The sequence below is a fragment of the Asterias rubens genome, chromosome 4 (genome assembly GCF_902459465.1).
Source record: "Asterias rubens chromosome 4, eAstRub1.3, whole genome shotgun sequence".
NCBI lineage: Eukaryota > Metazoa > Echinodermata > Asteroidea > Forcipulatida > Asteriidae > Asterias > Asterias rubens.
In genome coordinates, this window is record NC_047065.1 from 1,919,977 (window position 1) to 1,946,522 (window position 26,546).

The 26,546-nt window shown below is 38.5% G+C and overlaps 1 protein-coding gene across 5 annotated transcripts; it reads right to left on the minus strand.

Moving 5' to 3' along the window:
• Positions 1 to 1,466: 1,466 nt before the first annotated feature.
• On the minus strand, positions 1,467 to 26,499 carry LOC117289438 (AP-1 complex subunit gamma-1-like). 5 transcript variants are annotated; one of them, XM_033770565.1, is made up of 21 exons: positions 26,414 to 26,499; positions 23,668 to 23,746; positions 18,277 to 18,486; positions 15,755 to 15,879; positions 14,118 to 14,259; positions 13,372 to 13,468; positions 12,916 to 12,992; positions 12,203 to 12,211; positions 10,784 to 10,879; positions 10,081 to 10,316; positions 9,511 to 9,624; positions 8,756 to 8,896; positions 7,871 to 8,048; positions 7,096 to 7,269; positions 6,700 to 6,827; positions 6,342 to 6,446; positions 5,762 to 5,882; positions 5,231 to 5,366; positions 4,598 to 4,768; positions 3,042 to 3,202; positions 1,467 to 2,435 (listed from the first exon to the last, which is right to left on the minus strand). In XM_033770565.1, exons 2-21 carry the CDS (start codon positions 23,695 to 23,697, stop codon positions 2,235 to 2,237), a joined length of 2,652 nt encoding a protein of 883 aa, XP_033626456.1. In that variant the 5' UTR covers positions 23,698 to 23,746; positions 26,414 to 26,499; the 3' UTR covers positions 1,467 to 2,234. The 5 variants fall into 5 exon arrangements, with proteins under 5 accessions (XP_033626456.1, XP_033626458.1, XP_033626455.1 ...); XM_033770567.1 differs by having other exon boundaries at positions 7,180 to 7,269; positions 26,331 to 26,419; XM_033770564.1 differs by having other exon boundaries at positions 26,331 to 26,419.
• Positions 26,500 to 26,546: the final 47 nt, after the last annotated feature.

A 26,546-nucleotide genomic window follows, 5' to 3' on the forward strand; every position in this document is an offset into this window, starting at 1 on the left:
GGTCCAAAGCCGAAATTGAGTGCTAGATTTCATTGCTTTGGATTTTGGTTAGCCGACATCATCAGTTTTTAATTTTATCAGATTTTTTCACTTAACAAACCATTAATTATTCCAACATACTATACGAAAGGCATTTTCCATTTGAACCTGATGGACAACCAGTACTGTAACACTACAAAATAGATTTCATAGCAAAGCATGTCAAGGTTTGTTCTTAAAAATGGGAACTCAGTTGTGACTTAAACAATATCGCTTAGCAGATTTTTAATCTCGCTTAGCACATCCTTAATCTTCACAGTTACCACCCTGAATCCATCAAGGTCAATCAGTAGCTGCTCTTTGCAAATATTTCTTGAGCTATCCCATTATAACCAATGTCAGACCATTTTATGTTTTTAGCTCAACAAGATTTGTAAATTATTTACTTTAAATGATGAGACTCTTGGATTTGAACTTTACCAATAGTTTAGTGTTGCCCTTTCGAATGCACTGAGCTCGTAGAAACTTTATAAATTTCATGAGCAAAGACTAAACCAAACAAGGAGCTTAGTACCTTTTTAAGAGCTAGGAATTGTATTTTTATTGTAGTCAAATAAAATCAAAACAAGATTCAATAATTATAGACAAGAATCTAGTAATATCTACCATTATGAGAATGTGCAAAGTGGATTGCTAGCAGTTATACATCTATAACAACTAGCTTTTATTGTACAAATATAAATGAAAGAAATAAAGGGTTAAACTATTTTTTTAATGGATTGCAACTAATCTGGTTCATCAAATGACAGCATAAAGCCTGTTGATGAGCATAGGTTATGAGTACATGTGGTTTTACACTAACAAGGTGATTATTAAAAAAGATGATCAATGCATATGACTCAGGATGGAATAATTGTGTATGCTGGGCCTAATTCCATGGCTCTGCTTACCGTTGAATTCTGCACAGTCGATCACCCTCCACTTGCTGTGCAAGCGCCAAATTTCTACGCATGCTGTGTAAGTGAAAAATGCCTAGTAATTTGGAGTTCTCACGCCCACAAGCAAAATTCCCTGGTAACCTGTGATCTACGAGCGGAATTCTTGCTTCTGTAAACGCTGGTTCTTTGCTTATGGTATTAAAGGCAGTGGACACTATTGGTAATTACTAATTAGTCAAAATAATTATTAGCATAAAACCTTACTTGGTAACGAATAATGGGGAGCTGTTGATAGTATAAGTATAACATGGTGTGAGAATTGGCTCCGTCTGAAATGACGCTGTTTTCGGGAAAGAAGTAATTTTTCACGAATTTGATTTTGAGACCTCAGATTTAAAATTTGAGGTCACGAAATCAAGCATCTGAATGCACACCACTTCGTGTGACAATGTATTTTTTCTTTCAATATTATCTCACAACTTTGATGACCAATTGAACTCAAATTTTCACAGGTTTGTTATTTTATAAATATGTTGAGATACACCAAGTGAGGAGACTGGTCTTTGACAATTAGCAATAGTGTCCAGTGTCTTTAAAACAGAGCCATGAAATTGGGCCCTGATGTCGCCATGTCATGATCGACTCTTTGGAATTCTACCAAGGAGTTATTTATATTTGGGTTCATTAGTTTTTATTAACTGAGGGTTTGTTGGGTTATTATCAGAATGCTTTGATTTTAATGCTACTTTTAGTCTGTCCCCAAACTCACTGCTTAGATTATATATGTGTATCACAAATTAATAAAATCTGGATGCGGTCATAACCAATAACTGTTTGGTCATTGGCCAGTTATTAACAGATGGCCAATTCAACTGAAACAGTTGATTGGTTACGGCCGCAAAATGCACCCCTGCACTCTTCAATTGTACATAATTGTCATATCTATTGAAGTGCAATATGAAAAAGATCGTCAAGCAAGTTCTTCCGATACTAGAAAACGACCGGCACAAAGCTGATAGGAGTTAGACTCAGTGTGTATAACTAAAGTGAGTACATGCCCCGAGGCCAATCTCATCCAGATGCTAAGCATGTAACTCTAATCACGTCTCGTTTCGCGGTCTTCCTACAAGACAAATCCAACATCTTAAACCATACAGGAAGATTCAAGTTATCTTAAGAAAACTCTTAATTTTGTATAAAAAATTATGTTATTTGTTTGTCACCATTTCACCTTTGGATCTTGATTCCACCACACAATTGCACTAAGACTAAAGAGGACCCTACCTACAGACATACAATCCAATGATTCAACGTGTGCTATGAGAACATCGTGGGTGGGAAATTATTGACTTCTCCCTGGGTGTTGGTGGCGTTACCATTGACCATGAAGGCTAGTTTGTAGCGCATCCTCATGGCCTGTTTGGACGGGTTCATCACCTTGATAGTTTGGGTGACTGCTCCAGAGTTGTTAGGGGGTATGAGGTCACCTGATGGTGTCAACAGCTCAAGTTGGAATGTCTGTAAGGGGGAAAGCGGGAGGTGGTTGAGAAGGTTAAACAGAAACACAAACGCAGAAGGGCATAGTGTAAGGGCCATGTCACACAAGGCAATTTACAGGCAACAAGGTCCAGACACCCATGGCCAAATTTCATAGAGCAACTAAGCACAAAAATTTGCTTAGCATGAAATTATTGCCTTGATAAAAACAGGATTACCAACTAAATTTCCACATGATTTTCAGGTTAAGTAAACACCAGCTGAATACCAGTAACAAGTAATATGCAACAAATGGTAATTTGTTTGGTAATCCTGTTTTTACCAAGAAAGACATTTCTTGCTAAGCAAATGTTTGTGCTTAATTAGCAGCTCAATGAAATTGGGCCCTCAAAGAAGAAAAGACATTCACATTTGAAAATGTACATTAACTTCAAACCGTGTAGGTTTAATGTAAATCTGTGGACTGTTTTATTTTGTGTGGTACAAAAAATACCCAAACTCTTAAAGCAAGTTTTATTGTTATGCACCCCTTGACAGGCTGGTCCTGAAGAGAGTGCAATATAAATTTAATTCATTATTATTATTATTATTATTATTAAAAAGTGAGTATAATTCTTTGATACTAACCTTTGGGACCGCAGCTTGGAATAAGAAACTAGTGACTGGATTAGGAGCGGAGTTTGTGGCCTTGAGTAAGATGCTAACTTTGTCGGAGGAGTCCCTCTCAAAGGCAAACTCTATCTTAACTGGGCCGTTCTCTACTGCTGTGATGGAAGGTATAGATGGATCTGAAATCAAGAAAAAGAAAATGGTTAGATAGCTCAGTGGTCTAGAGGTAAGACATCTGCTATGGCAATGCAAAGGTGGTGTGTTCAAATCCTGTCAAAGTGATTTGCTTATGGATTTTAAAGTGCATACAGTATACAGCAAATACATTTCTTTAAAAGTTTAGAATTTTTTGAAACAGATTAAATGAAACAGGTTACATCAACTTAATGTTCCAACCCTAATGGGGGAGGACATCAATAAAAGTGGTTGAATTGCACTAATAATGGGTGAGTTCGATTAGCTTCCCTGTGTCGACCCCATAAAAGTGGTTGAATTGCACTAATAATGGGTGCGTTCGATTAGCTTCCCTGTGTCGACCCCATAAAAGTGGTTGAATTGCACTAATAATGGGTGCGTTCGATTAGCTTCCCTGTGTCGACCCCATAAAAGTGGTTGAATTGCACTAATAATGGGTGCGTTCGATTAGCTTCCCTGTGTCGACCCCATAAAAGTGGTTGAATTGCACTAATAATGGGTGCGTTCGATTAGCTTCCCTGTGTCGACCCCATAAAAGTGGTTGAATTGCACTAATAATGGGTGCGTTCGATTAGCTTCCCTGTGTCGACCCCATAAAAGTGGTTGAATTGCACTAATAATGGGTGCGTTCGATTAGCTTCCCTGTGTCGACCCCATAAAAGTGGTTGAATTGCACTAATAATGGGTGCGTTCGATTAGCTTCCCTGTGTCGACCCCATAAAAGTGGTTGAATTGCACTAATAATGGGTGCGTTCGATTAGCTTCCCTGTGTCGACCCCATAAAAGTGGTTGAATTGCACTAATAATGGGTGCGTTCGATTAGCTTCCCTGCGTCGACCCCATAAAAGTGGTTGAATTGCACTAATAATGGGTGCGTTCGATTAGCTTCCCTGTGTCGACCCCATAAAAGTGGTTGAATTGCACTAATAATGGGTGCGTTCGTTTAGCTTCCCTGTGTCGACCCCATAAAAGTGGTTGAATTGCACTAATAATGGGTGCGTTCGTTTAGCTTCCCTGTGTCGACCCCGCGGTGCTCACTCGGGTGAGCCCCTTACAAGAGCTAATTGGACGATCACACTCGCCCACTCGTGGTGATGTCATGCACCTGGGGCCAGCCCCAAAGTGACCCACTCCACAAGCAGGGCACTTGGGGATGACCCGGGTAAGCTCCTGTAATGACGTCAACGCTATTCGAACGTACCGGGGGCAGACCTGGGTCGACCCAGGGAAGCTAATCGAGCGCACGTATTGTAATACAAAGTAAACAGTCCTTACAAAGAGCAAACCTTTAGTCGTCTTAATGTTTCAACTATTTCTGACACTATGTTGTATTCAAAACGAAACAAGAAAATTCAACAAGAGTTTTGAAATCTACTTACTTATATTATTGACAAGGCCTCCCAGAAGGTCTGATTGTGGTTGAGAGGCTGGCATAGGTTCTAATCCCCCATAGACATCCATGATGTTAGGAGGTGGTGATTGACTTGATAGGAGTGATACGGGTTGTAGTGCTGGCATGGTAGCAGCGGGAGTGCTGAAGTCCAACGTGTCTGGTGCAGATCAAACATCAAAATGAAAATCAGAAAATGTTTGATGATTAAAACAAACTGTTAGCATGATTGCGACAACAGCGGTCAATTTCACAGCGCTGCTTAAAAGTAAGCAAATTTTCGTGCTAACTTTAGTATTAGGCGGACAGCATGCGCTTTTACCATGAATTTACATTGTTACATCACTCATGTTTATATAGTAAACACTGAAAGGTTAGCATATCTTTTCAGGTGCTTACGGTAAGCAGTGCTATGAAATGGAAATTGCGCAGTAAGCACAATATCAACTGTTGAGCAGCTCTATGAAATTAGCCCCTCATTAATCCATAAGATGGATATGGAAAAACAGTCAATATTTTGATGAGTTTTCCACTTCTAGTTGGAAATTAAATCAAGGTGGTGCATAATTGACATCTATGGTACGAGTAACTTGAAAAGGGTGGGGTGGTTGATGTAACTCACCGAGTAGGTCGAGTAATTCTCCACCACTTGATGATGGTTCTGTCTTACGAGGTTGACTCGGTGATGTTAATGAGAAACCTGCATTAGGAACCGGTGACCCTGTGCCATCTCCAATAAGCTCCAATAAACCTTTGCTCTGTGGAAAGTAAAAATATTTATTCTATATATACAATAATCATAATGATAAAAGTGGGTTCTTATATGGCGCTCATATCCGTCACTCAGTGACGCTCAAGGCAGTTCAACATCCAGTGTTATCCTGCAAAGTATTGTGGAGCATTGTTTTGTGAAGTATGAGATCAATTCACAATGTGCAGCCAATCAAACCAGAAACAACGGGACGAGCCCCTTCTCTAGCTTGCTCTAGTCATCATCAGGAGAGTGTCTTATACTTGCCTCTTCTAAAAAGAACTGTCCTGCACATTAGTTACTACCTTTGCTGAAGGTAGGAAATTAGCCAGGACTCGATCGAGGGGACTGCACAGAGCGAGTTCTTAACTGGTCTAAACATTTCGACTAGCTTGTACTTACCTCTTGTTGCATACTTGGTGGTTTCATTCGTTTCCGCTCCTCGACCTCCTCATTAACGTCTCCATTAACCTGTTTCTCTTCCTTCTTCTCCATTGGTGGCATTCGTTCTAATAATCCAGCCCTGTTTACATACAACACATAGGATTTATAATCAGTTACAAAAAAAAAACAATCAAAGAAAATCATTCAAAATTTAAACAACTTTGATGAACCCAATTGTAATAACTGATTTCCCTTGGAATTTGCCAGCTTTTAAACTGGATTTTAAAATACCATAAAAATGGGATTCAAAGTGCACACCCATCCCTAAGTCCCTGTAACCTTCTCCTTAGAGATACTACATCATTACAGTAGCACCATAATTAGTAGATCGATTGTGGTCGGCCAACATTGATACTCTTCTAAACATTTATTTGGATATGTCGTAAATGATTACTTGACTGTAAATAAGTTACTTCTTCTGCGTTCTGATTGAAGCTAAAGCTAACAGCTATTTAGCTTTCTGTTATAGTTTACGTTATTCCTTTGTAAGTAACTTGTGGAGCTATTTTCTTGTGAATGATTGATAAATCATACATACCTCATATGATCATGGGATGATATTAGTGCAGAAAACTCCACAGATCTTTGTTGTAATTCCGTGTCCAGACTTTGTGTATAAGGTGTTGTCATCTTCATAATGCGACTAAAATAAAATAAAATAAAAATATACAATTAATGAGGTGCATAGAAGCCACCTTGTATCATCTCAAATATGTGAATTAGGCTTAAAGGTTCGTTACGGAAAGTAGCATTATGACGTCAACAGTTCAAACTACCATGTCACGTGCACAATTTGTGACTGGTATCCTGCTCATTTCTGCTTATCAGAAATGAGCAAAGCAATATGTTCTGTTTAGGCAGCTCTATGAAACTAGGTACATCCAACTATGACTTACTCTGCTGAGTGTGTAAACCTTGCACTGAGCTTCATGATAGCCTGGAGCGCATACTCTTTGGTAACTTGTGATGAGGAGGTAGCCTGTATGACAGACTCTAACAAATCCAGGGCCTCGTTTTCTGAAACCTTCACAAAGAAAAAGAAACATTTTGGGTTAATGAAAGAAATTCAAAGTCACTTCTAAACTCGTTGAGTACTTAAACCATCTTCGAAAGCCAGCATTTGAAAATACGGTTCCAATTCTCCTTCCTTTACAAGTGGAAACTTTGAAAGTAAATGAAATTTTTCCAAAATGAGTCGTCGGGCTGATTTGTACATTTTTGTCTGACGCCTCCAGTGGATCCATGTTAGTGAGTGTTAGAGAGTATGCAGCTTAGCAGCGTCACATACGAACCTGCAAAGGTTCAGTCTTGCCAGGGTCGTATGCGGCTTGCCTGAGCTGGTCCAAATCTAAGGCAGGGACGTAGAAGGTACGTACCTGTACCGGTTCTTCTTCCTCGATGATACCTCCTACTAAGAGGTCTCCGTACTCCCCCATACACCATGCTGCTACTTGGGCCAAGGGTTGCTGTCATGAGGAGAACAAAAGTACATCGGTTAGAACTAATGAAGTATTTCTCAGAACTGAGAGTCTCCCGAATTCCTAAAATCCACTACGTGGTAGCAGAGAAGTCTACTGAATTCTGAAAAATCTATTCTACTCAGAGAGTTGACTAACACCAGTTTCAGCCAGGCGCTCCTAAGTCGCGCCGAACCAAATTCTGAATTAAAAGTACATGAAAAGTTTGACGTCTGAACCAGTTAGGAGCGACTAGATGCGATAGAAGTCGAAAGGTCGACTGTTGCAGCCATTCGGAATAACTCTGGAGCGCCTTGGTTTCAGACGTTGAACTTTTCATGAGCCAAGCCAAGTACACCTGTCTGAAACCAAAATTTATCTTGGTCGTCATAGAGTCGCTCCTAATCTATTTGGTTTCTCGCGCCTGTCTGAAACGGGTGTTAGAGTTTTTGAAACTGATACACTTCCAATTCAATAACTAGTTTACTCTAAATACAAAGTAAGGAGATCTTTTGGAAAGGACAATGGCTCTTAAAAGAGACATTAACTATATTCTCAGTTGTTTCAACTGTGAGCTCTACTAGAGGAGAAGAAAATATCTTCCACTCACCTGACTAATATCGTCCTTCATGCCTTTATAGAGCTGCTGAACAATGTATCCGTGCAAACTAGACGTCTCTGAGATGTTCTGAATCAGACCGGACACTGAGTCTTCAGGAACGTAGTTACCTGCTCCAGTTAATACTCTCATCATTGTGTCTATATGCCATCTCTTATTAGGTGAGTGTCTGTGAACAAGAAGAAAGAATCTAGTCTCAAACATGTAACTTTTTAATTGCAAAAAAAAAAAGAGGAATTGGCCGATCACACTTAACTTTTGTACAGTGTTCTTCAATTTTCTATGGCAGTTTTGAAAAAGAAAAAGAGGAGATCAGTTGAAAGAATTGCCTGTAGTATATTGTAGACTGTGTGGCTTTAACATTGCGTTACATAATAGAACTAGGGGAGTACTTGTTATTATACACACTTAACCATGCTTGCCCACCATGGGTTTGAATCCCTATGGCTAAATTACACACAGATGTCCACTTAAAAAATGGTGGCTGTGTGAACTAGTGCATGACCTGTGTAATACAATGGGTCAGCGCCATCCTCTCCTGAAGACGATCAGAGTATTACTGATCGAAACAGTGAGTTGTCAATCCCCGTTTTTTTTTTTTTCAGAACCAACTCTACTCAAGAGATTTGCACACCGGGGGCACTACATGGATTGGGTTTTTAGTCCCTACCTGACTGAGTGGGTTTTTCCCTGGAATAAGTCTCCGGGGTTTTCCTCCCACATCTAAAAAAAACCTGAAACTTCTTCATTGTCTTCTCACCATTGGGTTCTTGACTAGTACAGTGATGAAGTTCACTTTTCTGAGAGTCCATGGCTTCACAACCAGAGTCAATGAATGAAATGAAATGAAACCGATAAATGGGGGTGTGTATTTACCTTTCACATGCTGAGATTATGTTGGATGATGTGTAGGACTTAAACTCTGGATCAGCTTTATCGAGGAAGAAAATCAGCTCTTTAATCATACTCCGGACATTGTTTGTATTAATCAGGGCAAAACAAAGCTCCACGGCACGCCTGAAATAAACGAAATATCAACGATAAACAGATATATAATTGACACCAATTTGGTGAGATTTGTGGTAGCACCATGTATAAATCTCTTTTGAGTAGTGGCGAGAATAAACAGTGGTAGACAATTTAGCAGTTCGATCAGGATGCTCTGATCATCTTCAGGAGGATGTTCGACTCTGTTGCTGGCAGCTGATTAAGTACTGCCGTCCTCAGAACCACCACTACTCACAAAGAGATTTACACAAGGTGCTACCGCAAAACCTATTGTACTCCCGATCGTACTCCCATGCAAAGTTTCAAATCCCACTTGACACCATAGAGTGATATATAAAAACTGGAGAGCGCACTGGTGATGCTGCGTGCACAAACGCGACACGACCACAAGGAGACACGCGCGCCATTTTGTAAGATAAGCTTTGTACGTGCGTTGAATGTGAAATACACGTCGTGTGTGCTATGCGATGCTGTTTTGTCAACTTACAAAATGACCGCACAACGGGCCGCGTATCTAGGTATGTGCGCCCTCTAGTTCTTATATACAACTCTATGCTTGACACCATTCTGGCAATGTTTCAGCAGATTCTATTTAGCGTGTATCTTTCTTTTGATGTACTTACCTTTTAATTGAGATGTCTGGATCTTTGAGACAGTCTACTATAGTACTTCTATGTCTCTGCACTGCATTCATATCACTCTGTACAACCTTAAGCAAAGTATTCAGCGCCACATATCTAAGAACAAACACAATCAAGTACAGTATTAAAAAACTTATTACTATAGAACATTTGATTCAAGTATTTGATGTTTAAAACTGTTCATAGAAAGGGCAAGATCGCATCTAAAATCTTATCAGACAATTCATGTTGAAACTGGTTCACTGACAAACAAACAGCCAGACAACACCTTGAAAAACTGAGTGAAGCATCTAAGATCTTATCAGTAAAAATCAAATTGAAACTGGTTAAATGACAAGCAAAAAGATTTGGGGTTGAACAAGGAAATATTATTGACTAGAGCAGGATTTGAATCCACAGCCTCTAGTTTAATGGCGGCACTCCACCAACTGAGCTATCTAGCCCTATGTTGGTGGTCTCCCTATTTTGTCAATATTTTCAGTCAGCGATACCGAGCCACAACAAAAATACTTTAAAAAAGCAACAAAATCGAGGGATTGAGTGAAATCTCACCTTATATTCTTATCGTTATTGAGCAGGAATCTTCCAAGTATATTAATAGCCAAGACTCTAAGTCCACTTTCTGATTTGATGTCCATGATACATAGTACCGTCTCATACAGGATTGCATTGCCAACATTCTTACTGGTCTCTGTGTTTGTTGCTACTTGGGCTAAGATGTCGTTCATAGCTTCACTGCAATCCATATCGGATCGACCTAAGATTCGTAGCAAGCGTAGAATCCTCACCTAGGATATATAAAAGAAGAGGCAACGTGAATAAAATTGCCATATTTTGTCTACAAAAAGACCTTACACTTTGGGAATATTTTTAGTATCACTTATGAGTATTCCCAAACTCACAAGCCCGAACGACCACTTCAAGGCGAGGGCTTCACTAACTGCTTTAGACTATCGATCCAAATCAACAGGGGCACGTTACCACCTACTCCTTGGGCTGAAACAGGGTTACCTCTTCACACCCCGTAGGGATGTAGACAAGGGTATCATCAACTAGGAGCACAGTTGGTAGAGCAGAATGCACTAACTTCCCGATTTTTAATGCAATTATGGTTATGTGAATTGCTCAAGGACACAAGTGTCCCGTTCAGGATTTGAACCCACACTCCCTTGCTCACAGCAATAGAGCCTGGGTCCGGTGAACTTGACCGCTCGGCCCTAAATGCCATGATGAGAGTGAGTAATGCTAGACTTACCTGCAAGAATGGATCACTGACTCCAGATACATCATGCTCAGGGGAGTAACCAGACATGATCAGATTCTTGAGTATTCTCACAAGATTTGGCACGATCTAACAAAGGAACAAAACAACAACATTTTAATCTACCAGTTTTTCATCGAAATAGACTGATTTATATGAAATACATAATTTTGATTTCTTTTTTCCAAGACTGATGAACAGTCTTTATCATTTGGTGAATTAGTGCATTCTTGAGGAGAGGACAGTCAAACTTTGATAAAATTCAAGCTTTTGTATAATAACCTTTTGTATGTAACCCAGGTTTTTGGAAAAGCATTCATACAACACAAACATAAAAGTGAATGTTTAGAAAATTTACAACAATTCACAGACTGCCATTCCATTGACACTGCTATACATAATGAATAACCAGTTTTGAGTTACAACTTTTGTAGTATTCGATAATTGCATAAACAGCCCAGTTGACCATACAGAGAAGGGCATATCAGCAGGTTAGAGGCAAATTATTGCAATACACCTGTTGACCAATCAATTAACTTGCTTAGGCAAATAAATGGTATCCTCAACCAAAGACCTAATGTGCGCAAATCATTACCAAAAGTGCAACATACAGCAATGCATTGTCCAACTAAATTATAATAGATTTCTTAAAGGAGTCATTTCATGATAAACCAAACTACCACCACAGAATGAGGAAGTCAGGGTGACCAAGTCAGAGAGAGGTTCGGAGAGACCAACAGCACGTGCAGTAAACAGCGGACACCTTTATTGCATTAACCCCAACCCCATCAGCATTCTTACAAGAACCACTTCTCAACATAAATGTATGGTATCTACGATTGGTAGGCGTTGCCCAGTCCAACACCAAACAGGTTGTTTCATCCTCTCTAAAAAAAAAAAAAATCTTTATGAGGTATTGCCTAACTCACAAGGCCGGACGACCACTTTAAGGTGAGGGATACATTTAACTGATTTGGATTATCAACCCAGACCAACTGTCACCAGAGGCACGCTGCCACCTACTCCTAGGGTTGAACAAGGGTTACACTCAATCACTGATCATCCCTTATGAGCCTGGTTGGTAAAGCAGAATGCTTCAAACTTGTTTGAAGCAATTATGTTTAGGTGCCTTGCTCAAGGGCATTACTGTCATGACTGGGATTCGACTTAACTCAAAACCATGGGGAAGATGATTGGGGTGATTTAGGGTGGTTAGGGTTAATTGAAGTATCTGGTGGTTTCAGGCATTTAGATGATGACAATAGCACAGTCAAGTCACCAGGAAGACAGATCACAAACACCCATTGGACAGATGAACGCCCTTCCCAAAGGTTGCATTCAGAGAAATTGAAACCAGGACAACCAATCACTAGAACCAATCATGGCAAGTTTGTTTTGATATTTTACACATACCTCCTTTACCTAGGTTGACAGAAAAGGCATTTAATGAGAAACAAAAAGAGGAAAAATATTAAGTGAAATTAACGGACATTAACTTCCGACAATACGTGAAGAAACAAAGAAAATCAATCTATGAACAGAGAAATCTTTCCTTTAATACTACAATAAAATTTCATGATGCATTTGTAAGCCAAGTACTCGCTAAGCACACATAAATCTAAAACACATTTTCAAGCAGTAATTTGGGTATAAATGCCTTGTTATATATACTATTACTATATTGCTTCAGCAGACTAAAATGACATCAAGCAAATATAAAAACTTAAGCCTCCTACTGTCTGACCATTCAGTATCATCCACTTTGGTTTAGAATTATAGATGAACCATGTCATTGTAGATGTATCTACATGTACACAGTACACGAACGTAGGCGGTTAGTTCCTGATGCACATTTGAGTTGTGATCCAAAAACCTGTGCAGTTTGTTTGTTTGTTTGTCTGTCTGTCTGTCTGTCTGTCTGTTTAGATGATCAACAGCCAATCTCTCTCAACACTGATTTAAAAAATATAATTAGGAATTGCAAAATCAAGAAACTATGATGCATGACAATACTTTTTCTAGTCAATGTGAAATCATAGTTTGGAAAAATTACCAAGAATAGGAGAGTAAATCCATGATTTTCAGACAAGAGGCAAATTTTCTTACCATGGAGACTGTAAACTCACCTTGCGAAAGTGGATTAAGGTATCTGAACTACGCTCACACATTTCTGTTATGAGTACTACTGCTGTGAGCTGAACACCTACAAAAGAAAACAAACATTTTGATAAGATTAGGAAACATTTCATGAATTCATAAAAAGATCATAAAATAAATATTCTAAAGGTAAAACTGCAGCGTTAAATTATTTTATCTGCAAATAAAAAAGTACTTGATAAAAAAAAAACCTCATGCTTTCTAAGTCGCTGGTGTAAGAGTGAAAAATCATGCACCTTGGTAAGCCCCAAGTAACCCGCTCCACAAGCAAGTTACTTGGGTCTGACCCACAACAATGACGTCAAAGCTACTCAAACACAATGGGATCAAACCTGGGTCGACCCTTGGAAGCTAATCGAACGCAGGATAGTAGCAATAGGTAAAGATGGTTGTGATCAGTCTGTGGTGGTTGGGAAAAAACTTACCATGATTTTTGTCATTGAGAAGTGAGCGGACAGCAGGGATAAACATCTCCATTAGGTCTGGTACCTTTCTGATAATACGTACAGCACATAGTGCAGCCTGAACACAGGAGTCAAAAAATGAAAAGGTTAATAAAATCGGACTACTCGATTATCAACAACTCAAGAGAATTTCAAATGCGTTCTTTTTAATTTTCACCAACATGAAAAAGTTATTTTACTAAAAAAGTATTTTAAAATACAAGTTTTTTTTTAACAAACAGTGCTTAATGATGCATTTGGTGCATCAAACACCAAGAAACCAAAACCACAATCAAAACGAAACAGTCAATACCAACGCTGATATTTTCATGGCACTTGCATAGCGCTTTATCACACCCCTCGGGGCGTATCAAAGCTTTCAGTTCATTTCCTGCGAGGTATTGGGAGCTACGGTTTGAAGAATGAGACCTATTCCTTTACATAGCACCATGTAATGGTTTACACAATGCTATGGCGCAATATGCTGCCGATCAGACCAGGAATACCAGGGCAAGTCTCTTGATGCACTGGGTTCTTTTACGTGCGTTACATAACACGTCCCATCTTTACGTCCCATCTAAAGGACGCAGCAAAAATGGTTAATTGTCTTGCTTTAGGAATCGAGTATCACTACCGAGACTCAAACCCGCACTCTGCTGATCAGAACCCCAGAGCTTGAGTCCAGTGCTCTAATCCACTCGACCATGACACGCCAGTGAAGCACCTACCTTCTTCTTGACGTAAGCATTTGTTGACTTGAGAAGTTTCTCCACCTCGCCGGCGAGATCTCGACTCATCTCCGGTGAACAAATGCTGCCAAAGCAACTGAGTGATAAGCCTATGACATACTGGGTGTTGTGTTCCATATCACTGCAGAGGAGGGAAATCATGAAAGAGTGAGTAGTGGTCAATGATGACCTCATTAAGCTATTACCAGGGCACAATTTCATAGAGCTGCTTTTCAGCTTTCATAGCACTGCTAACCATAAGCATACAAAAAGGCATGCTAACTCTTCAGTGCTTACTGTATGAAAATGAATTATGTAACAATGTAAAACACCCAGCAGGGTGGATACGTGCACATTACAAGTCTTATTATTATTATTATTATTATTTATTAAGTATGGTAAACGTGTGAGGTGGCCAACTACTTTCCTTGCTAACCTGTGAAATATGCCTCTGCTTAATCAAATTTTTCTGCTATGGTTGGCATGAAAATTTGCTTAACGCTTAGCAGTTATAAAATATATATTTTGTAGAATTTTTTTATTTTTTTTTTTATTTGTGTATCTATTTTTTTATTTTATTTTTTTTTATTCATTTATTGATTTTATTTTAATTATTTTTTATTTTTTTTATATTTTTTTTTTGGGGGGGGAGTTTATTCAAGAAACAGAGAAATCACATCCCCGCATGAACCAGCCGAGTACTCCAGTTCGGCAAATATAACTTTCGCATTCATGTCCGAGTAGCAATGTAAGGCCATCACCCACTGATCTAGCAGTGAACAGTCTGATTAGATTTCTATTGGATTACACTCTATTAAACCCCTGAGCCTGCTGGCACCATGGTCGCTTTGAGAACAGATCATTGCCTGCAAATAGAGCACAGACCTTTTCCAGGGATTCTAGGGAGTTTTTATTAGGCCAAATTGAATATTCAAACTGGACTCCCTCTACTTTGCTGTAGGAACGTGACCATAATTGGGTTTATAGGATCAATATTCCTCAAGAAAATAATCATCATGACTTCATCACACTTACTTGTTTATTTAAGAGACTAATGTTGACGAAGGATAATAATTTTTTCAATATTTTCGTTGATTGAATTGATTTCTTGAAAACAAAAACAAAAATTCATGGAAAGAAACCAAACATACTGCTTTTTATACTCCCATTATTACATTACTTCTTTCTCTGTACTTAAATGTTTAATAAGCTCCACCCTCATGTTAGACCAGCGTTAATGGAAATATATAGAGAAATAATAAACTGAGATAAGAAAAACTGACTGTGTGCATATTAAATGATTTTGGGTTGAACAAAGAAATATTTAATATGGGAGCGGGATCACAACCATCGACCTCCAGACTAACTTGCAACCACTCTACCAACTAAGCTATCTAGCCCCATGTTGGGGGCTCTAGTTTGTCATATCTTCGTCCTGTAACTGCATGTAGCCAGGGAGCACACCCAATTTTAGGATATAAGGAAGTGGCAACCAGGGGATAACCTTAAAGGGAATGCATTTGGGAATGCGTTTTTTTCAAATGTCAAATAATCCACAAGGAAAATTGACAGGTTAATCTTTTGAGATTTAAAAATTTGCTGATAAAAATTGAAATAAATAAAGAGAGAGTACTTACTTCTTCATGGAATTTGTCATGAGTAAATGGACATCATGTCGTTCATCGAGCAGTAGAGTAGCTCCTAGGTAGCCGATTCGTTTATCAGTGAAGCGAGGAGACGCAATGAGTTTCAAACACTCCAGCTGTAGAAGAGATAATATAATAATGTCTTACATTATATAGACCTAGGCATGCAACTGTAACTTCACCAAAAAGAGGAAATTACAAAAAAATTAAAGATTTTGTATATTTGTTTTTCAATTTTGAATGGTAATACTGAGATTAAAAAAAGAGGAAATCAGCTGAACCGAGAGCACATATTTATTGATAAAGTACTCATGGTGCTCGGACAGACCGAAATAATTATTCTAAGACAGATTACATTTTTTTAATTATGAGACCAATTTTATGTAACACCTCAAAGGGATTTACAAGGTACTGCGGCGCATTCAGCAGACACACCGGGGCAAACCCCTTCTCTTAGCCATAAGTATAACTGGGTTATTTTACATGCATTACACAACACACAAGTCCTAAGGCTGTACGTCCCATCATAAGGACAAAGCATGAATGGTTAAGTGTCTTGCTTTATAAGGACACAGGTGTCACGATCGGGACTCGAACCCTAACTCTGCTGATAAGAATCACCAGAGCATGAGTTTGGTGCTCTTAACTGCTCAGCCATGATACGCCATAGAGACGGACAAGCATTACTTCAATTACCTCAGATGTAAGTCAACTCACAAATTGTCTTTCTCAGTCTCAAGAAACCGGAGATAATAACTGCTTGAGGCAAAATGGTGTTTGTTTCCCATCCAATCAATTAGTATCTTATGAGACAGATTAACATTTGTTTGCATAATATATATTTACAAACTACTATACAGAGTTGCCAATATTTCTGTACGTGAAATCTTAATAGCAGGCCTAGTCTATTAATTCTTATAAGAATTTCCAGGATGCAGAGTACAGAGAAAGACATCAAAGTCCGTAAGGCGCTTGCATGGAAAGCCCTCCAGGCCTGATACTTCACGGAGGCAACAAAGGCGATTGCCTCCATGTCCCCTGGTCATTGCCTTGGTGCCCTTGAAATGCTCCAGTACAAATTTGCAATTTCATCATAGGGTGCTCTTTACCAAGAAGAAAATGCCTTGGTGCCCTTGCCTTTTCAAAAACGAAGCATACAGCCCTGGCCCTCCATGACATGAAGAAGCTCTGGACATCTTAGCTCCCCGAGGGTTTAAAGCTGAGATTCTTTCATGCCGCAATAAAAACCATCCTGCTGTATGGGTGTGAGTCTTGGACTCTCACAAAGGCATTGACCAAATCCATCAATGGTTGCTACACCAGGATGCTACAGATGGCACAGAATGTCTCCGGGAGGGATCACATCACGAACCTGGAGCTCTATGGCAACATCCCCCCACTGAGCGAGAAGATCAAGGAGCGCTGGTTGCGCCTTGCTGGTCACTGTCTACGGCACCCACCAAATAAAGTCATCGTGTGGGAGCCCACTCTTGGCAGGCGTGGCCCCGGAAGACCCACCAAAACCATGCTCAAGACCCTGATCGAGGATGCAGGAGTAGTCAACAAGGAGGAGCTAATCAGCTGTATGCAGGATAGAGTTGTGTGGCGTGTCAGACATAGAGCCCAACTCAAACATGCGGCAACGCGACAACTTGGGTCGACTGAGTGAGTGAGTGATTAATTCTTATGAAAATAAACAGTTTCAAGTTGTTATTAACTCTTCCATCTTAGGAGCTTACATGTAAGCTGCTTAAGCAGAGAATGTATCTGCTCAACAAAAATGGCCAGGATACCAGTCACAAATAATGCATGTGACAGGGTATTTTAGCTGGTAACCCTATTCTAATAAGCATACTTTTTGTTGAGCTCAGCTACTTTTTGTGCTCGAGCAGCTCTATGAAATTGTGCCCAGGTCTTGGTGAAACTGAGAGTGGTGAACAGCCATGTAACCCAATCTCGACAGTCCATGGCCATATCATACTTTATTCATTCCAGTCATTAACCATACAGAACCTGCAATTCACAAATTAATTATGACGGCTTTCTATGTCAAAGTACTGCTGCCATCCATTAATGGCAGATTCATCAATTAAGATTGTAAGTTATCTCTTGTATGTCTATTTTAAATTGTCACATTTTGATAAATAGAAACCATCTTTGGTTGATGGAAAGTGGGACCTAATATTCAAGTATGCTACGGTTTGTTCTCCTGTTTCCAATTATACAAAAGCATTATTCTGCCTTGTATTAAAACAGGTTCTTTTTTAAGATGGACGTATTTCACTTTCAGCATGACTGTTTCCTGGGAAAATGATTAAGAACGCCTGTTTAAAAAAAATGTTACTTTTACATTTGAAAGTATCAAAGTAAATGTATGTCACAACCATGGAGAAATGAATTGTGAATTGTTTAAAATGCACATCACTATGGTAATACCAATAACACATCTTTAGCTGGTTTCATGTTTGGGTGAAATTTGAGTTCTGGAAACTATTTCTCTTCAGCTAACGAACCTGTCCAAAATGTGCCGGGTATCCCAGCATGTTGATGTAGAGCAGCTTTGCCACATTACGACATCTATACGTGTTATCCTCCTCACGGAATGAGTTACGGATGATGGCTAACTCTTTCTGTATGACACCCCTCTCGTCAGCGGCGGTACGAGCTGCTCGGATGTTTCTGATCAGATCCTTCAATCGCATTGGGGCTGGCATCTTGGATAACTGAAATAATTAATTAAAAGAAGACGACAGGATTAACTTGCAATCTGTCTTAATTAGGTGAGGTTTGCAGTAGCACATCCGGTAAATCTCTTTTGAATAGTTTTGGTTCTAAAAAGAACGGGCGGAAATGTATTAATTTTTGTTTGCTAACAAGTAAAGTGATATCCCACAAGACTGTTTTATCAAACAGAATATAACTTCACAAAATCTGACAAATTTGCCAGAACCAAAGTCCATCATTCAAATGACGCTATTACCCAGTGTTGGTGCGTAATTAACTTTAATAAATTAACTTCATAATTCAAGATGATTTATTTTGCCTCTTTCTTCATTTACAAATCGAAGCCAATTAAATCAAGGATTTGGACTGTTTCTGATAACCATCAAGATGATTAACATATGATAAAACAGACACTAATATGTAAATTATATGTAGTGCAATTGAACACCTGTGTCCATGGACAGAACATGTTGTTTTCCTTGACTGTACACTGTACCATAGGAAAGTGCTAAACTTTACATTGCAGTGAAAAATTTAATGTGTTTACATTGAGGCATAAATCAGCCAGTCGTGGCATAGACAGCAAACATCAGGCATGTATGCTTTGTTTTTGAAAGGGCAGGACACCAAGGCAATTTCTCCCGATGAGGAAATTGTAAGTTTCCACTGGAGCATTGCAAGGGCACCAAGGCAATGACCAGGGGGCATGGAGGCAATCACCTTCATTGCCTCTGTGAAGTACCAGGCCTGAAACATAAAATCTACAAAGCCAGAGAGAAATGTGATTTTTCCGATCAAAATCAAAACCTCATGAGATAATTTCATTTCACTAAGGTCTGGAGTGTCAATCATGTCTGGGCAAGGAGATTTTTTTAATGAGATAATGAAAACTTTCATTAGAAAATCAGTGAGACCATATTTAATAGGGAGCATCAGAGAGTCAGAACACAGGGCCTAGACAACAGAGGCCATGACTACGAACTGAGCTCAGTCATATTTTAAGAGCGCAAAGTTGCTTAATAATCTACATGTACCTACAGTAAATTCAGATGAAATTATTATTAATGGAGTCATAACAAGCAGGAGTCCTACAATGCAGGTATACAAAATTTAACATAACCTTCAATCGGGATATGTTTTGGCCAAGGGCTATGTTAATTTTAATAAATAATGCATACAAAAATGCTATTTTCAACCATGCAGTATGCAAAAAGGCCACCTGAATGCATGCATATTAGCATGCAAATACAGTGCCATATCCATCAACCACTTCAACAAATTATGTTGACCTAAAGTGGTGTAAGGAGAGGTGACAAAAGAAAGCTAATGCTAAAAAAAAATAGCAATTACTGTTATAAAATAGCAGTTCATAATAACGCACTCATGTCGATTGTTGATGACTTATGGATTTCTGACAAATGCTCAGCTTCACCAACATAACACCTAGTCCACTTATTTTTCTTATTGTAGACTGTATTTTATTTTTTAAATATAGCCTTAATGTAAAAAATTTTATAATTTATATAAAGGACTAGGAGGTATCACTTGGAGTACACACATGTAATCTAAAATGAATAATTATGACTCCAGACATGATTTTGATACGTACATGTACCTGTACCAACATGACACATCATCCATCATCTGCCCTTTCTAAATTGACACGGTTTCTGTTTATTTTGTTCCGCAAACATTCATGGGATCCATTACACTTCCTTCTTATCGACAGGTTTTTTGCCAGGATTTTGTAAAAGGGTGTCCGCATTTTCTGGAAATTTACAAACTAGGTGTCCAAGTTGTTCACTTATAAATACATGTAGTTTAACTGATAAAACAGGGTGTCCAAATTTTAAACAGGGTGTCCAAAAAACATTAAGACACCCCTCTGACTGTAACACTATGCTTCTCATTCCTTCCAACATGTCTTAACTTTGATCATCAACATTTCCTGGGTACGAATAAAACTGTACTTTTCTCCATAGCTAGTGAGGATTGAAAATAAACAGAAAACGATCTTGTTGTGACTTTTTGACCTAAGGTGACCCTAGTAATAAATGATCATATATTAAAAACAGATGGTGTATTCTGTTATTGGTTCACGTGAACCGAGTGTGCAGTATTGTGTTTTACGAAGACAGTTATATTGCTATGCAATAAGTAATGCATTCATTTTGTTTTGTTTTGTGATCGCAACAATGAAAAAACATATCATGACTTAATTATCAGTGGTTAAATGATAACCAATGAAACAAATTTACACTGCAATTAAGTTTCAGTTTGTGGTTCACACAGACAGTTACAAATATTTAAACTCTGCAATCGATAATGCATTCGTTTGGCGTTTTTTTTTTATCGTGAGAACGAAATATCAAATCATGTTTTTCAAGAAATAATTATTCTGCGATGAAGTAATGGCAGACTGTACAGACACTAATTCTCTGCATTCTGTCAGCCAAAGGGTTGTTGTCTGTTTTTTTTCTTCTGTTTTTTTACACCGTTTCTTAAATTTGGACACCCTGTTTTATCTGTCATTTATATACTGTTCATGTATGCACAAAGTGAACCATTATGACACCCGGTTTAAAAATTTCCAGCAAAATTCACCTTTCACAAAATCCTGGCTAATACCTGAATTCTGTGCAGGAACAAAATTCATTGACATATTTCAGAACATGTACATGTAGTAAGTAAAAAAAAAAATAAAAAAAACAGGAGAGATTTAAGAGATTTTGTAGACTTTTGTGATTTTGTTCCCAATCTAGGCATGCCATTTTGCTTTCTTGTCAACATGCACAGGCAACATGCTCTAGGGCATTCTTCTCAGAAGGAAACAGCCTCCTTTAACAAACATCACTCTCGGCTAGAGGTTCAAGCCCGACCCTCGATGGTCCTCTTACAGCCAAACATGCCAAGAAATCCTCCCCAAGTGGAAAGCCTAAGGGAAGTAGCGTGGAAATGTTACCCAAGGTACTTATAGCTTTATTCCGTCAGATCCAGGGAAAATAATCCACAGAAAAGGAAACATCTCTAATCCATCTATTTGTGTTTCCCTTGTGGTACTTGGCTTTTGAGAAAAATGCACTTTATTTCTTTCTGCTGTACATATAGGTTGCTGTACAACAAGGTTCAAACTACATGTACAGTGCAACTTAGGAAGGAAGGTTGTAGTAGCACTTAAAGACTAACATAAAAACAGAATTATTTGTTACTAGTTACTCTTTAAATGCTTAAATGCAACCTTCCTTGTTTTATATGTCAGAATTAGACTAACACAGCTATTTTTTTTATCATTGTCTACCATGAAATTAGTGTGAACACTTAGTTTTGAAAGATTTCACTCTCTCTAATTTATGTAAGAGCTTTACATATGAAATCTGTTTCTAAATTTGGTTTCATGATGATACAAAAACAGTATGCCATGAGATACAGTATTAAAGAAAGCAGCTGCTACACCAGCAGAAAATCTATAGAGCTCATCATGAGGTCATTGACAATATAGACAGGTGCCCAGCAAGTGATTGATAGAAATCAAAGTGATCATAACCGTGCCTTCGGGATACTAGACTGAGGGTGGGAAGCCATGTGGAAAGATTCTGAGACTCTTACCTGATTAGTTTTTGGTGGTTAGAGAGGTTATAAAACTGGTCCTGTTTTGTGAGTTTTTAATGATGTACATGTAGGTTGCGATTACGTCTAAAGCTATTAAAACAAACGGGTGGCAGGCAGGTGGCATTCAGGGGAAAATAATATCATAAGAAAAAATGACTGTCCAGTTTACATCTCCAAATTAATTCAATGAGCAATCCAAAAAAATAAAATAAAATAAGGCAAATTCAATCATCTGGATCGAACATAAATTAATTTGAATAAATTATTACCACTGAGATGATCTTCCAAAGTAAACTTGAAATGTTTATTTGTGATTTTTTATTGAATCATACTAAATCCCTTTTCACACTACTCTATTCCAGGGGTTGCTGCTCCTGGGCATGCCCCAGGAAATAACGGCCGGCCTTTTCACACTATGACCGCATTACCCCGGTCTGCCCCTGGTCTACCCCGGCAGATGGACATACCACGGGGAATAGCCATCCCTGTTCCAGAGTAGTAAGCGGTATTCTTGGGGTATTCTTGAAGCGTGCAACTGGTACCCCATGAAATAGGGACACTGTGTGAAAGTTCGACCATGGTAACCGTTATGTAAAAAGAAATCCCGCGCCTGCCCAGAGCTATATTCCACGGGGATAAAACATGCAATGTGTAAAGGGCTTCCGAATTTCTCTTAAAGAAAAGCCTGTGCTCTATTCACAACAATGTGGCCATCAATGAAAGGCCTTTGGATAGAAAACCCATCCCAAATTAACTTAACATTCCTGTTTGACATTCCTTCTTAAAGATCCTGACCAATATGCATCTAAGATGTCATGCATGCATCAGGCAATGTGTGCCAGATTTCTACCTTTGTTTGAGCAACATTTGAGAGGAATCGTGCTGCCTTCATAGCAAACCTTTCGCCCGCCTCACCGGGATAGTGCTGTGTAGGGTAATTTAAAATTCAACTATAATCTTGTATCTTAGCCAAATAGACCCCTTGCACTGGCTGCAATCACTGAAGTCAAACATTGGAGAAGTGCATGCGTAGTGCCACACAAAACTCTCAACCAATGATAGGTCTTTATTGATCTCAGTGAGGGTGCTGTTGGGCCTATGCAAGGGGTCTTTAGTTAACTATACAGAAAAAATACCCTAGTGACAGTAGCCACATCGTCAACAGTACACGAGTCATATAACTATACAACGACCTAGTCATTCCAAAAAGCACAGCGTGATACAAGCCTGGAATTACAATGAGGCCACAGACCCCCGGTCTTGGCCTTGGTGCCCCTTTCCAAAGTTTCTCATGGGAAGTTATTACACTCCATTCAGTAAAATCCAAACCAAAAATTAAATGACAACATTTTCAAGTTTGCAACCCACGTTGAACAAAATGAATACAACAATTATTTGGCCGTACACACAACCAGCATACATGTTTCAATTGCAGCAGAAATGTAATAAAAACATAAAGCAGCCTGTTACACCAATACACAGACATGTATGTATTCTGAGGGACTTCACAAACAAGTGTGTAAACAAAATCTCTCATCACCCGAACCCAGGTAGGAATCAGAGTCTCTTACCTTTTCCTCCAATGCCTGAAGCACTGACATGATCAGTCAAAGGTGGACTAATCACAAAGACAAGTGAAGAAACTACACTCTGAAAAAATCAAAATGAGAGAAAGAGAGAGAAGTTAAAATCTAACAAACCAAACAAGTATTAAAGGCAGTGGACACTATTGGTAATTACTCAAAATAATTATTAGCATAAAACCTTACTTGGTGATGAGTAATGGGGAGAGGTTGATGGTTTAAAACATTGTTAGAAAAGTGCCATAGTTTTCGAGAAAGAAGTAATTTTCCACGAATTTGATTTCGAGACCTCAGATTTAGAACTTGAGGTCTCTAAATCAACCATCTAAACGCACACAACTTCGTGTGACAAGGGTGTGTTTTCTGTCATTATTATCTCGCAAGTTCGATGACCGATTGAGCTCAAATTTTCACAGGTTTGTTATTTTATGCTTATGTTGAGATTATACACCAACTGTGGAGCCTAGTCTTTGACAATTACCAATAGTGTCCACTGCCAATAAGCCAAGGCACAACAAAATTGTTGTGGTGCCCTGTGCTTTTGCCGTGGTGCCTTTTGCAAAGTTCCAAAACAAATTTACATTGACCTCATAGTAGTGCCTCTCACCAGAAAAAAACGATGCAGCCCTTCAAGAGCGAAGTTCAAAGCCTGTTTAGTCAGCATACTGTTAGCTAGAGGGAAACAATTAGCACAGGCCTTCACGGAGGCAACGAAGGCAATTGCCTCCGTGTCCCCTGGTCATTGCCTTGGTGCCCTTGAAATGCTACAGTACAAATTTACAATTTCCTCATAGGGTGCCCTTTACCAAGGAGAAAATGCCTTGGTGCCCTTGTCCTTTCAAAAACGAAGCATACAGGCCTGTAATAGCATAAACTGAGAATTTAAAACCAAAGTTTTTCCTGACCAAATCCCTGATGAAAGAATAACAGGAGATTGAAATTTATAGTTGTAACTAATTAGTCTTCATTGATTAAGTTAACTAGTTGATTAAATCGTGAAAACTGTTAATCTCTCTGTACAGAAAGGCACTGGTTCTAATGATTTTACATGAACATTCCAGGCGCGTTTAGGCCTGTTTATTAATAAATCAATCCCACAATTTCCTGGTTTAAACAAAAAAAGATTTCATCAATGTAATGCCAGACATATTTTGCTACATGTGTTTGCATAACAGAAACAGATACTTGAAAGATGACTATCCTTACACAGGGTAAAGGTGGTATCATTTCCTTATAGTTCAAACTCCAATAAAGGAATGCAACACAAACAATAGCATAGTGACAATATCCAGTGATTAGACAAGAGTGGTTTCACTCACTTTAAAAGTTTCATTTGAAAAAAAATTGGGTTCCTCAAACCATGTAGCTATAAAGCTCCATGCTCAAACCATGGAGCTAAGATAGCTCCATGCTCAAACCTAATGGGTAAGGCCTGGCAAGGTGCTGCTGAACACACATAAATAATTGACAGAGTTCTATTATATTTGTTACAGGTTCTAAACATTGGTGACATATACACCAAATTGATCAGGAAATGTGTTTGAGGGAAAAGAAAAAACCTTTAAATTAACTTTCCTTTTCTAGTTCATAAAAAAGGAAAAGTCTAAAATATAATAACACTTTATTAACATCGTAATAATTATTTTTCTGAGCGAATGAACATTTAACATTAACACTAAACTTAAAAATGTATCAATTTCTTATCATCTGGAACATATTTCAGATGTTGGCCACGGAGCCCTTGATGGTGGTGCCGCAATGCATATAAACAAGTTTTTATTAATTAGATCTTTTGCAAATGGAGTTCGGAGAACAAATTTTGAGATGTGCCATATTGCCAGACGAAAGTGCAATTTTGGAAGTAGACCCAGGTAATAACGTTTATAAAATTAGTCATCATCATTGAATCTTCTGGAAAACGAACATTTATTTCAAAGTAAAATGTCCCTCATCAATTGTTTTGTTTGGAAAATTTTGCAGGCCAGTAGGAAAGACTAAGTAAAAAGATAAAGAAGCAGAATAAAACTATAAAATGATTTTTTTTTTTTTTTTTAGACTTTAGGTTTTTTTAGTGTTTTTAGTGTTAATAATAATAAAAGTGTGTCTTCACAGAAAGGAAACGGTGACATCTGTCTGACATGCCTTTAGCTTTCACAACAGCCCCTCCCACATTCTACAGGCCAATCATTTTTCATCAATAATACAATGTCCAACTCCAAATAAACATCATCAGTCCATCTCACATCTGTGTTAAATTGTTACTTTTTTTATTCGTTTATTTTATATTTTAAACGTAAACAAAGCACAAAATTTAAGTGGTTAGTTTCTAATCTTCCATACAACAAAATTGTAAACATACGGCTGCATTCAAAAGGACAATACCCAGTAAAATTGTCACTTAATTTCCTAATTTAATCTGCATCGTCTGTGAGATTCAATACGGCAACTCCCATCTGCCCATGCCTAAAAAACGCCATCTTCGATTGTGTCATGAATTCCTACCCGTGTAGTTTGTAATGACACCGGCTGACACGACGGGTAAACCCACCCGCTGTCTCCAGTTTCAAGACCCCAAAACCATTACATTCCTCATCATCAATAACAACAAAATCAACAGTAACTATTGGAAAATGTGTGAACATCACACCTACCTTATTACCGAGGAAGGAAATGCTGTAAATACTTGACTACAATACCAGAAATTATTTCGTTTTTCCACATAATAAATCCTTACCTTTGCGTAAAAATGGCCGACAGCAACCGCTTCACATTATCTTTGACCTCAATATCGTTTCGCCAATTTTTACGACGTTGTAAAAACCTCTAAAAAGTATTATACGACTTTTTATATAAATACTTGAAGTGTT

Bases quoted from the DNA above. Each gene is read 5' to 3' on its own strand.
- LOC117289438 (XM_033770565.1), bottom strand. From the start codon at position 23,697: ATGTCAGTGCTTCAGGCATTGGAGGAAAAG. The intron at 15,880-18,276 runs GTTCGTTAGCTG...TCTCTTCTACAG, and splicing joins ACCCGGCACATTTTGGACAG to CTGGAGTGTTTGAAACTCAT. The intron at 4,769-5,230 runs GTGAGTTACATC...GATCTGCACCAG, and splicing joins AGAATTACTCGACCTACTCG to ACACGTTGGACTTCAGCACT.